This window comes from Natrix helvetica (assembly GCF_964273705.1).
Source record: "Natrix helvetica genome assembly, chromosome: 1".
NCBI lineage: Eukaryota > Metazoa > Chordata > Lepidosauria > Squamata > Natricidae > Natrix > Natrix helvetica.
In genome coordinates this window covers 329,810,511-329,822,555 of record NC_138548.1, presented here as the reverse complement: position 1 = coordinate 329,822,555, position 12,045 = coordinate 329,810,511, and the positions used below count along the sequence as shown (strand labels likewise).

General features: G+C 41.2%; 1 protein-coding gene across 1 annotated transcript in view; it reads right to left on the bottom strand.

The window, feature by feature from the left end:
• Positions 1-5,010: 5,010 nt before the first annotated feature.
• The window catches only part of TAFA4 (TAFA chemokine like family member 4), a 197,829-nt gene continuing 190,794 nt past the window's right edge, over positions 5,011-12,045 (bottom strand). Inside the window, exon 6 of the mRNA XM_081934049.1 lies at positions 5,011-8,361. Within this exon, the coding sequence (XP_081790175.1) occupies positions 8,350-8,361 (12 nt within the window). The 3' untranslated portion in view covers positions 5,011-8,349. The remainder of the gene's footprint in view (positions 8,362-12,045) is intronic.

The window sequence follows — 12,045 nt, the reverse complement described above, 5'->3', positions numbered from 1 at the left end:
AGAAAATGCTGTTTGGAAAAGCCGCGATCTAAGACCTCATCTAGTTCAGGGTGAAATTTTCCCCTGACACTGCTGACTGCCAGCTGACTGCAATTTGGCAGTTTGAATCTCTTCAGGTTCAGGATTGACTCAGCCTTCCACCCTTCCAAGGTGGGTAAAATGAGGACCCAGTTTGTTGGGAGACAATATGCTGATGCTGTAAACCATTTAGAGAAAGCTGTAAAACACTGTGAAGCGGTATATAAGCCTGTAGCCAGCAGGATGATGTAGAATTGTTCTGTGCTCCCTGGGTATTTATACAATAATGGTAAGGCTAGTTTCAATGTCTCTGTAATACAAGCACTGCATACAGGTACATTCTCTGTTGTGTTCATGTGTCCAGAGTCAGAGGACCATTCTCTCCCCAGCTGAGAATTTTCCTATATCAACCTTCAAGGACAGCTGGGGGACATTGTGTCAGAGTAAAGGCTCATTGTGATTAGGTACTTCAAGCTTAGTTAAGTATGTCCCAGGAGAGACAAAGTACCTGTTGGATTTACTGGCAACAAAGGTTGAGGACCAGATGAGGTCCATTTGGATTCTGTGTCTGCCACACATTGTTGAAGGAGTATTTTGGTCTGATCATGCTGAATACAACACCTGGAGAGAAGCTCAAGATTGAGATTTTAGTTGCCACCTCATTTTTCCATGTGGAGTGAAAGTCATCTTTCGTAGGTAATAAGGCCAAGGGGAAGGAGAGAAAAAAAATAGCTTGAGCCAGTTGTTAAGCATAAGTACTCATATTCTAGTCTCCTCCGTCATAAGCCTTTGTGTCCAATCTCAAAATGTCATCAGAGACATTTTGGAATTTGAAGGGCCAGTCTTAGTAATTTGGATTGAACAAGTTTTAATGGTGCAAAGTTGGAGAAAAGGTCCAGCTGGCCAAGAAATGGCACTATTGGCTTGGCTTCTAATAATTTGAGGGATGCAGATGTATAGTGGCCATCTCTTGACTCGAGAAATTTGAGGATGACAGATGAACCCCTCTAGGCATTTTCAGCAACATAGTCCCAATGGTTTCTTTCTGTGGGCAGAATATGGGACCACTCCCAGCAGTGGTGGGATATGACTGGTCCCCGTACGGGCGTACCAGTGCCTGCTGGGAGCACCAGGTCCCGTTGCAGTAGGTGCTCCAGTGGGCCCACCCGCCCGCCCTCCTTACCTGTATTTGAGCCAATTATGGCTTACGTACATGGAGTGTATGGCGAGTAGCTCGAGCATCGCAGAGCGTCGCGGGCAGTAAGTACGAATGTGTGCATTGCATGTGTGCCGCCCACATGCATGTGGTGGAAGCCCTGCCTCGTTGCACCATACCGGTTGCAACGGGATCCGGAACCCACCACTGACTCCCAGATATTTGAAACAGTCTTGGAGTTATCTACCTTGAGGAGTGTCTTTTGGGAAATACCATGGTTTTAATTTTCTGAGAATTGAATACAAACTGGTCTTTTTTTTTTCAACACTGTGTTATTGAAAGCCAACAGTTTTCATTGAAACAATTGTATCATCTAAATAGAGTAAACCGTAAATTAGAACAGTAAAACTTCCAGCAAGTTTGGGGTGTGAAAATTCATGTTGAGGCAATGGCCCTATATGGACTTCATATAGAAATTGAATAAAAGGGAGGAAGGAATATGCAGGCTTGCCTGAAGCCTTTCTCAGTTATAATGGCACTGGAGGAATGATCCCCTTACTTTGAGTGAGGTCCCTTCATGGGGCACACATATTAAATGAAGCCAGCATAAGTCAGTCGGAGGGGCTCCAATTTTCACCACAATTTAACTGGAGATATGGAGTCAAAAGCTATTTTGAAATCTATATAAGTGACATATAGGGTGGTTATCTTGCAGGAGGAGGACCTTTCAACGAGAAAGTGAAGATGATAAGCAGGTGCACTGTGAGCCAAGGGCTAGATGGGTAATTTTTGCATGGCAGTACTTTCTCCCACTGGGAGAATGAGGTACTCCCTGGTCTCCCTTCTCTGCTATTGGTTTGTCTACCAAGACTCACTTTTTTATGACAGGGCAGGACAGTGTATATTCTAGCAAAGAGATCAAAACAATTAGAGAAGCATGAGCAGCAAAATTGTGGGTGCACTGACATGAAGGGATCCTAACTCTTTAGCAAGGGGAGGAGCATCCTTTGGCTTGTTCAGTGAGAGATGTATGGAGAGTCAGGTTCCTGCAGGGCAAGAGAGTCTGCTGAAATTTGGAAGTAGGTGAAGGTACTAGATACCTCTAGTTTGGATTTCCATAGTCCGCGTGATGGCACATGGAGCCATTTCCTAGGGCATGGGAGGCATTGCCCTGTCAGCTCCAGCTAATTTCGGATTTCATTTTCGGCTATTTTTTGCCCTCCGGAGGCTCCCCTGAAGCCTCTGGAGAGTGAAAAACAACCCAACATGCAAACCAGAAGTTCGGAAACGGACTTCTGGTTTGCCTGTTGGGCCGTTTTTCACCCTCCGAAGGGCGAGAAATGTCCCAACAGGCAAACCGGAAGTCGGAAAAGGGGCCATTTCCAGCCTCCGGAGGGCCTCTGGGGAGGGCAGGGGAGGCTGTTTTTGCCCTCCCCAGGCTCCAAGAAAGCCGTGCACGCATGCGCAGGGCAGCAAGGGGGATCATGCACGCATGCACTGGGGACACAGCGCGGTGGGGCATTAAGTTATGGGGGTGGGCACGCGATAAGTCTATAGCTATAGACTTTGGCTGAAGATTGTTTCTTTGAGGCAGTGTGTCTGAGTCAAAGGAGAGGCTGCAGTGTGTGATGAGATGAACATCTCAATGGGGCAGATGTGTTAAGTTGGTGCTGGACTTGCGTATCACTTGCAACTCTCGGAGGCTATGTCAGAATTGTTGTTTTGATGTCTGCTAATTTTCTTCCTGGATTTAATGAATTCTGTATTTATATATATTTAGGTTTCTCACTTGCTTAGCCCCCTTGCTCTTGGCAAGTCTATTTTACTACTTTTGAAGCATATATATATGCTATCTGGGTCATGACCATTTGTCACCTGTTGCATCGAAGGGCATTCCAGTAGATTTCTAATTGTTTTTTTTCTGCATATATATATATTCTGCATATATGCAAATATGTGTGTGTGTGTGTGTGTGTGTGTGTGTGGCTCCTATCCAGGTCATGACCATTTGTCACCTGTTGCATCGAAGGGCATTCCAGTAGATTTCTAATTGTTTTTTTCTGCAGCACACATGATGGTTGGGTGCTTTAGGATGCGCTATTGACATAGGACAGGCTGCTGGAATATCAGCATGGCCAGCTTCTGCTGCCATTCTCCTGCTTGCTAGAGAGGAGTTGCAGATCAAGGAATGGTTGGAATCTGTCCACGTTGATTTCAATGCCATTTAGCTTAGTGCAACCTGAAAATTAAGGACAAAAGGAAGTTGAAGTGTGTGTGTGTGTGTTTGTGTGCATGCGCGTGTGTGAGAGAGGGGGGGACAGAGACACACAGAGAGAGAGAGAGAGACACAGATAGAGTGTGTTTGTGTGTGTGCAGGGAACTTGTTCCAGAAAGTTATCTCCACTATCTTCCTGGTCTGGGGAGTGACTGGAGCTGAGATCTTGGGAGAATTGCGGGGGAGTTCTTTTGTTAATGGCTTTTGTGTTGTCATATTCTTTGGGAAGGGGGATGCTGAAACTGTAGATCCATTACTCACATTTTTCGTTGTCCCTGCAGTGGGGAGATGGAAGTAACTCCTCCTCTGTTCCTCAGCTTTGTTGCACTTATAGGCCCCAGTGTCATTATGTTTGGCGCAGGTTCTTTTCTTGCCTTCTTGCATTGGGAATAAGTTATGGGGTAGGAGGATGAGAGCTTATTTTAGGAGCTGCTGTTTCATCACCATCTTGGCTCCTCCCCTAAGAGCCCCGATCTGGTGACCTTCCAACAACAGGGAGCCCATTCAACAGAACAGTTCTATTAAAATTTTTGGGTGCCTCTCAAAGCATTAGTGTGCAGGTCAACAGATCTGCACACAATGAATAGTATTCATTTATTCTTGCAATCTGATGCCTGCTTGGTCTTTGGTTTGTTTTAAATCAGTTACTGATCCATAATAATATATCAGTGATAAAAGGAATGTATGTTATCAAACATAGTTCTTTCAGTGCCCATTCTTGGCAAGGAAGAATAATTATATAGTTTTCCTCTTTTGAAGCAATACTATATACAAGACTGGAGATCTACCACCTTCATCTAGGGTCTGACAGTTTTATTGCCAATATTTAATTTAATCTTATTTGGATGTAAATTTCTCCTACAAATATTTTATCTGCGGGGTTTTTTGTGAGGGGGGGTGGGGTAAAAACCAGGAAGTAACTGCTGTTGAACTTCTTATAAAAAGGCATTGTGAAGTAAATATTCACACAACGACGATAGCACAGACTCTTAGTAAGATTTTTTTTTTAATTGTTGGTATTTTTTTCTCCTCTACAAATAATAAAACTATTTAATGGTCCATAAAATAACTCCAACAGTTAATTTAAACCATTCTCTAATGTGAACTTCTGCCCAAAGGTTAAGTGGACCATAGGTAAAGGTAAAGATTCCCTTCACACATATGTGCTAGTCGTTCCCGACTCTAGGGGGCGTTGCTCATCTCCGTTTCAAAACTGAAGAGCCAGTGTTGTTCAAAGAAGTTATGTTTAGCCAAAGGTGCATGAAACATTGTTATTTTCCCACCAAAAGTAGTCCCTATTTTTTTACTTGCATTTTTACATGCTTTCGAACTGCTAGGTTGGCAGAAGCTGGGATAAGTAATGGGTGCTCACGCCATTACACGGTACTAGGTATTCGAACCACCTACCTTTCTGATCGACAAGCTCAGCGTCTTAGCCACAAGTGGACCATATCACTAACCAAATACTCTGTGTACAGAACATTCACGGGTTCAATCCTTACATTGATATAGTCAGTCCTCTCAGATAAACCAAACAGGAAACAGGATTGGATGGACTAATTCCACTTTATTGTAAGGCTGCATTAACAGAATTTTACAAGTCTATAAATACAAACTTCCCACCACCATCCCTTTTAATTGTTTGATCTGGTAGTGTGGGTCCTTTCTAAGTTTCTTCTTCTGAGTACTAAGACACTGTTAAGATTCTGCCTCTCTTGACTTATTGGTTTCCTAGGCAGAATCTCTTTCTCCAACTTTTCCACTTTCCATTTACAAATATTTAAAAATGCTGTGATGCTTGGCATTCCTTCTGGAAAACTATTGATTGATTGATGAAATTTACTTGCACCTGCTGTAAAGAAGATCAGAAATCACTTCTTCAAATGTCTTTTTCTTTTTCTGCACTTTTACCTCTATCTTTTGTTTCTTAATCTCATTTTCTGTACTTTTTTCATGTTAATCTTTTGCGCGTGTAAAAATCTCTAAAATATACATTTTAAAAGGATTATGGAAAATTGAAATTTAAAGTGTAGCAAGGTGAAATTGTTTATCCATAACTTGCACTGTCTGCAGATAGCTCCCCTTGAAACTGTCAGACTACATGTCCAGTAGAGTAGCTAGTAGAGTGAAAAGGCCATCCTCAGTACCCTAGTTCCATCTTTATTTCCAAACATGCCCTTTAAGTTCCCACAAGCATTCCAAACAAATAATTTTTAAAAAATTTTTTAAAAAAAGATATGCTGTTGCATCTTCATTCTTTATTAGGAACACGTTCATCTGTCCAGAGAAAAGATCAAGGGTAATTTGATATTATAGAGGGCCCAAAGGATGAACACACATAAAAGTTACAACAACCTCAATCTGCTGGTAATCTGCATTGCTCACTATGGTTGCCATTTTGCAGCAAGGCTCCAGCTACATGGCCATTATTATTAAGTCCCAATACATTGAGTGGCTAATTAATGGCGAAAACTATTTTTGATCATCCATTAATTGTCTCCAAGGAAAAGAATCAAGTAATTTTCCAAAGATTTAGTATGTGTGTGTGAGAGGGGAGAAACAGCTGCCCCATTAACTAACCCTAACCAGTTATTAAAATTAAAACTCTGAAGCAAAAATGGAGAGCTGTTATCCTGATTTTAAAAAATGGAGTTCTGGCAAGATTTTGGAATGATGTATGAGCGTCTCAAAATCTTCCTCATAAGATAAAAGCCAAGCAATGCTTATTATTCTAAACAACTTCGCACTATTACAAGAAAATTCCCACACCCGAGTGAATACATTAGTGCGACATCAACTTCATGTTTCTGGAATTTCTGAATCTATAAAAATTAGCTGTATGTCAATGCAGAAAAAATACATAAAATACCGCAATTACGGGCTCACTTATGGTAAATTTGTAGGGAAAGATACAGGGATGGATGGATTTAAACATATTTTAATGTATTTCAAAGTAAAGTTGATACATCCAGGACGAGACTAAACGTAGATTTTCCTTTATATAAGCTGAAACAAAACAAAGGGAACCCTTGGGGGAAGATGAGACCAGGAATGAAATACAATTAAAGTAATAAGAAACAGTTACATGTTAGAAATCATATAAACTAGAAAATGTAGCCTCCTAAAGAACTGCATATTTAATTATTATAAATAGCAACTAACTGAAAGAGGTTCTACCTTGAACATTGTTTATAGGACGTAAGTATACTTCTAAATAAGTGGTGTACAGCAAGCAAAAGCCAAGGAAAAAAAGAGATTCTTCTCACCTACTGTATAAAATTCTAGGTAAAACATGGGCAGTTTTATCCAAAGTCCCCAGATGCTCTGTGTCTTACAATCACCGTTTTCCAGTTTGCTTCATTGGCACCATGAAGGACATTACCCTGACTCAGCTCACAAGATCAGAAATCAGATTAAACGTAGTTAAGCACAGATACGGGCAACTAAAACATACATGGGCAGTCCCCATTCCAAAGATTTTTCCTGTACCTTTTGGCGCATTGATATGGACATCCAAATTAAAAGGTCATAATATTATATGTGAAAGACAAAGGGCTAGGTGTGTTGTTATACAGTACACTGCTACTCTGTGTGAGTTTATAGATGTTATCATGAGTAAAGGTTTGAATTTTGCATGTGGAATATACAGTATGGATGGACAGATCTATCAAGTTCAGTTTGTTGAACTTGGTATTTTTTTTTCAGGTTTGCATCATCATTTGGTGCACATCTTCATATGTATACACTTTGGTTTGCAATGTTGATTACTGCAGAGCTTTTGCAAAAAATACTTTGATAAGATTGATTTTTTGCATATTGTATATTGTACATTTGCACAATATAGTTCATTAGTGTATACCACAAGTTACTCTCCTGTTTTGGTGATGTGGGGCGATGGATAAGGAAATGTAATCTTCCTTTCCAGTAAATACAGTTCATCCACATTCAATTGTGAACAAAATAGTTCCTTTTTCATTTATTTGATTTCTATAGTCCATAGTGCATCTGTCCATGACCATCATCAACTGAAAATGCCAGCAATGTATACATTTTATTTCATTTATTAACTTTAAAATGTATTGACTGCTTGTGGACTTTAAATAAGTGGTTTAGCTTATTAATTTCCACATGTATATGGAACTAGCAAAGTGAAAACTGAGACCTCAATATTCCTTGAGTTGGGTGAAATTTCGAATTAATGCTTACATTTTCTTTCTGTTTCTGGCTGCAGTGAAACAGAACAGTACTTATAATTCTATTTTATAAATGGGTGGACATGTCTGATGCTGTAAACACTATCTACTTGTAGAACAAGTATTCTCTCTACTCTCTTTAACACTGTACAAATGGAAAGAAACAAAGTTGTACAGACTGTTAACAGAATATAAAGATTGGCATAAGCTACAATTTACTGAGCATAACGTTTTACTTCATGAGCTCATTTAATTCTTATTAATCCTACATAAAAATATATTGATGTGAATATTTAAACATTAATTCAATTGTCTTTCCTACCATATTCATCTGAATTATTTCTGCTTTCTCATCTAATTATTCCCACAAGTTATGCGAACCCAGTTTGAGTATTTAAATATCATAAATCAGATCCTAGATGATATACTCCACTTAGCTGTTTTGGTTTCCCTTTTTACAATTGTTCATCCTGAACATGAAAGGGTTAGACTTACAGTTCCTGTTTTACAGTTCTTTATATGAAATTTGTGTTTTGAAGAGTGCCGTCATCATTAAAAAGAAGGCAGTTCTAGTTCTTGCCAGCTAACTTGAAAAGTTGACAGTACAAACTTGACACTTTCCTTGCCAAGTAAATGTCTCTGTGCAGCAGTCGGGAAATTTGGTTGTAAATCCCATTATTCCAACTTTGACACATGTTTACTTTGTGCTACCGTGTCACCTGCAAGCAAAAGAAAAGAGAAATGAGAGAATCGTATGTATAAATATTGTTGCTGGTAATTGGTTTTTAAAACCTCTTCAGAATGTTTAAATATGCAGAATGAAGATAAAACACATAGAAAGATAAAACCAGTACATTATCCCCACAGACAGATCTTTGCAGTAGCATCTGAGAGAACCAATGTCTTGGGAAAGAGGTGAGTTTGAACCTGTTGACAAAATGCGGTGATGCTAGACGTGTTCCAGCAATAGTAGTAGTTCAACTGCAAATGGTTTAGTCACAGAACTCCAGTTTTGACCTTTGTGCAGGCTACTGCTAAGTAGGCAGGAGTTGGGGCAGGAATGGGAGTGTGAAGGAGTGAGGTCCTGTTCCTGCCCCAGCTCCTGCCGAACTAGCAGTCCGAAAGCATGCAAATACGAATAGATTAATGGGTACCACTTTGGTGGGAAGGTAACAGAATTCCATGGCATATAATCATGCGGGTCTCATGACCACAGAAAATGCCTAAAGACAATGCGGGTTCCCTTATCTAAGAAACAGAGATGGGCACCATGCACTAGTCGGACATGATAGGACAAGAAAACCTGCAAATGCAGTTCATGTGTTGAGAGGATGTAATGTCCTCTAAATGATGTGCTATGAACCTCTCTTTTCCTACTTTTCCCATTTTCACTTTTGAAGGAAGGCAATGAGCAACTTCCAATCCTGGTTTTCAGTGAATTGTAGAACCATGGTGGTGCAGTGGTTAGAATGCAGTGTGGCAGGTTAACCCCATTATTCCGACTGCCAGCAGTTCGATTCTGACCAGTTCAAGGTTGACTCAGCTTTCCATCCTTCCGAGGTAGGTAAAATGAGGACCCAGATTGTTGGGGGCAATATGCTGACTCTGTAACTGCTTAGAGGGGGCTGTAAAGCACTATGAAGTTGTATATAACTCTAAGTGCTATTACTATGGTTAATTGCACTTTGAAATTTGTGGTCCATATGGCAATCTGTTTTGGGGAAATGCTCCTTTTGTTCTCAAGACAAAACCTGTAGCTAGAATCAAAGGTTTTTGGGGATTCTTTACAAGCCCTTCTTTCTAGAGTTTCACAAAATACTGAGCACTTGTGGCAATACTGTGTTTATTGCTATTCCTCTATTTTTCAGAAAGTGGGATCCATTGAGTGTTTTGGATTTTACAGATGGAGTTTCAAAGTCTGTGTTGCTTTTGATGGGTATCATTTTACACTGTGAATTTTCCTTCAGCTAAAAGTACATTGGGAATATAAATCTATATTTACAAACACAAATTGTTCATAAGTATATTTCATGTTTTATTTCATGGTTTTTTTCAGTTTATATGGCCATACATCTGAGGTTTATGGCTCCGGGTTAACAATGTTGAATAGTATAAAATCATAACAAAAACAGAAAACCAAAAAAAACACAATCACAAAGCCACTGGGATACAAAACAATCCCATCAATCACAAATAAACGTAAGCAATGCACAGGCTCAGGCCACTTCCTGACCTTCAGGCCTAGTGGGAAAGCTAAGCTTTCAAGGCATTACTAATTAAGGTCAAGACCAATCTGATCTCCAGGGTATGATGTTCCAAAGGGTGGGTGCCATGACAGAAAATGTTCCCTTTCTGGACCCAACCAGATTGCATTCATTAGAAGAGAGAATCTGAAAGATGATTAGGGGACTGAAGACTAAAACATATGAAGAAATGTTGCAGGAACTGGGTATGTCTAGTTTAATGAAAAGAAGGACTAGGGGAGACATGATAGCAGTGTTCCAATATCTCAGGGGTTGCCACAAAGAAGAGGGAGTCAAACTATTCTTCAGGGCACCTGAGAGTAGAAGAAGAAGCAATGGGTGGAAACTAATCAAGGAGAGAAACAACTTAGAACTGAGGAGAAATTTCATGACAGTTAGAACAATTAATCAGTGGAACAGCTTGCCTCCAGAAGTTGTGAATGCCCCAACACTGGAAGTCTTTAAGAAGATGTTGGATAGCCATTTGTCTGAAACGGTATAGGGCAGTGATGGCGAACCTATGGCACACGTGCCACAGGTGGCACGGGGAGCCATTTGTCAGGGCACGCGAGGCGCTGCCCTGTCAGCTGGACAGCGCACATGTGCACGCTGTCCAGCTGAGTTCACCCTTTTTTAAAGCCATTTTTCGCCCTCCCCAGGCTCCAGAGGCTTTATAGGAGCCTGGAGAGGGCAAAAAGAGCCGCCCCCACCCGGAGGCCTTCCAGAGGCTTCATGAGTTTCCCTGAAGCCTCTGGAGTGCAAAAAACCGGCCCTACGGGCAAACCGGAAATTCAGGAACTGACTTCCTGTTTGCTCGGAGGGTCGTTTTGAGCGCTCTGAAGGCTTCAGGGAAGCCTCTTGACAGTCCCTGGAGCCTTTGGAGCGCTTAAAATGACCCTCCGAGCAAACTGGAAGTGACTTCCGGTTTGCTCGGAGGGTCATTGTGACTGCTTCGGAGGCTTCAGGGAAGCGTCCTGAAGGTCCCTGAAGCCTCCAGAGGGCTTCCGGGGGGCAGGGGAGGCTGTTTTTGCCCTCCCCATGCTCCTATAAAGCCTCTGGATCCTGGGGAGGGCGAAAAAAGCATGCAAAAATGGGGGGTCGCACCTGTAGTACGCGCTTGCACACTGGGGGGGTCGTGCATTGCATTATGGATGTGGCTGCCTGCACACGACTCCCCTGCGCTCCCCCCACTTATGGCACGTGAGCCAAAAAAGGTTCGCCATCACTGGTATAGGGTTTCCTGCCTAGGCAGGGGGTTGGACTAGAAGACCTCCAAGGTCCCTTCCAACACTGGTATTGTATTGTATTGTATTGAACATTTTCTGCCAGAGCTACTGGGATGGGTAGAAATAGTGGGGATAGAAGTGATTTCTCACATAACCTGACCCCATTTTGTCCTTTTGAAATAAAAGACTAATTATGATGCTGTTTTGTAACACTGAAGATTTTAAAGAGGCGGTTGGATAAACATTTGTCTGAAATGGTACCAGGTTTCCTGTTTGAACATGGGATTGGACTAGAAGGCCTCCAAGGTCCCTTCTAACTGTTATTCTAATTCAACAAGAGCTAAAGCAAGAGTTCCCAATCAGTAGTAGTGGTTGAACTTTGAAGTGAACTGCAAGCGCCCCATAGCACAGGGGCATTTTTCTTAATAGCTCAAACCTTGCAAATAGCAAATACTGGGAGATTTGAAGCAAGAATACTGATAACTCAATGGTTGAGGTGCTTCAATGAAAAGTCAACCTTTTTGGCTTTGCGGACCAGCGGGGCGGGGGTGGGGGAGAAGGAATGGTTCCTTGTGAACATCAGGCACTTGTGTACACAGCTCCATTTGCTCACGGTTTTACGGTTTACGGTTTATTTAATTTATAGACCGCCCCCTCTCCCCATAGGGACTCGGGGCGGTGTACAGACTGTTCATGATCAAAACAACAGAAGCATAACATAAGACATAGAACAAAAACAACACACACATACTGTCTGTATATAAAACCCCAAAACCAATTTAAATAATTAAAACAATTTTAAAACCCATTTAAAACCCCAATATAAAATTTTAAAAGCCATCCAGGAAAGTTAGTAATAGATGTTAAATGCAATTACGATTATAATTATAATTAGGCCAGACCAGCTGCTCGAAACAGGTGGGTCTTGAGTTTC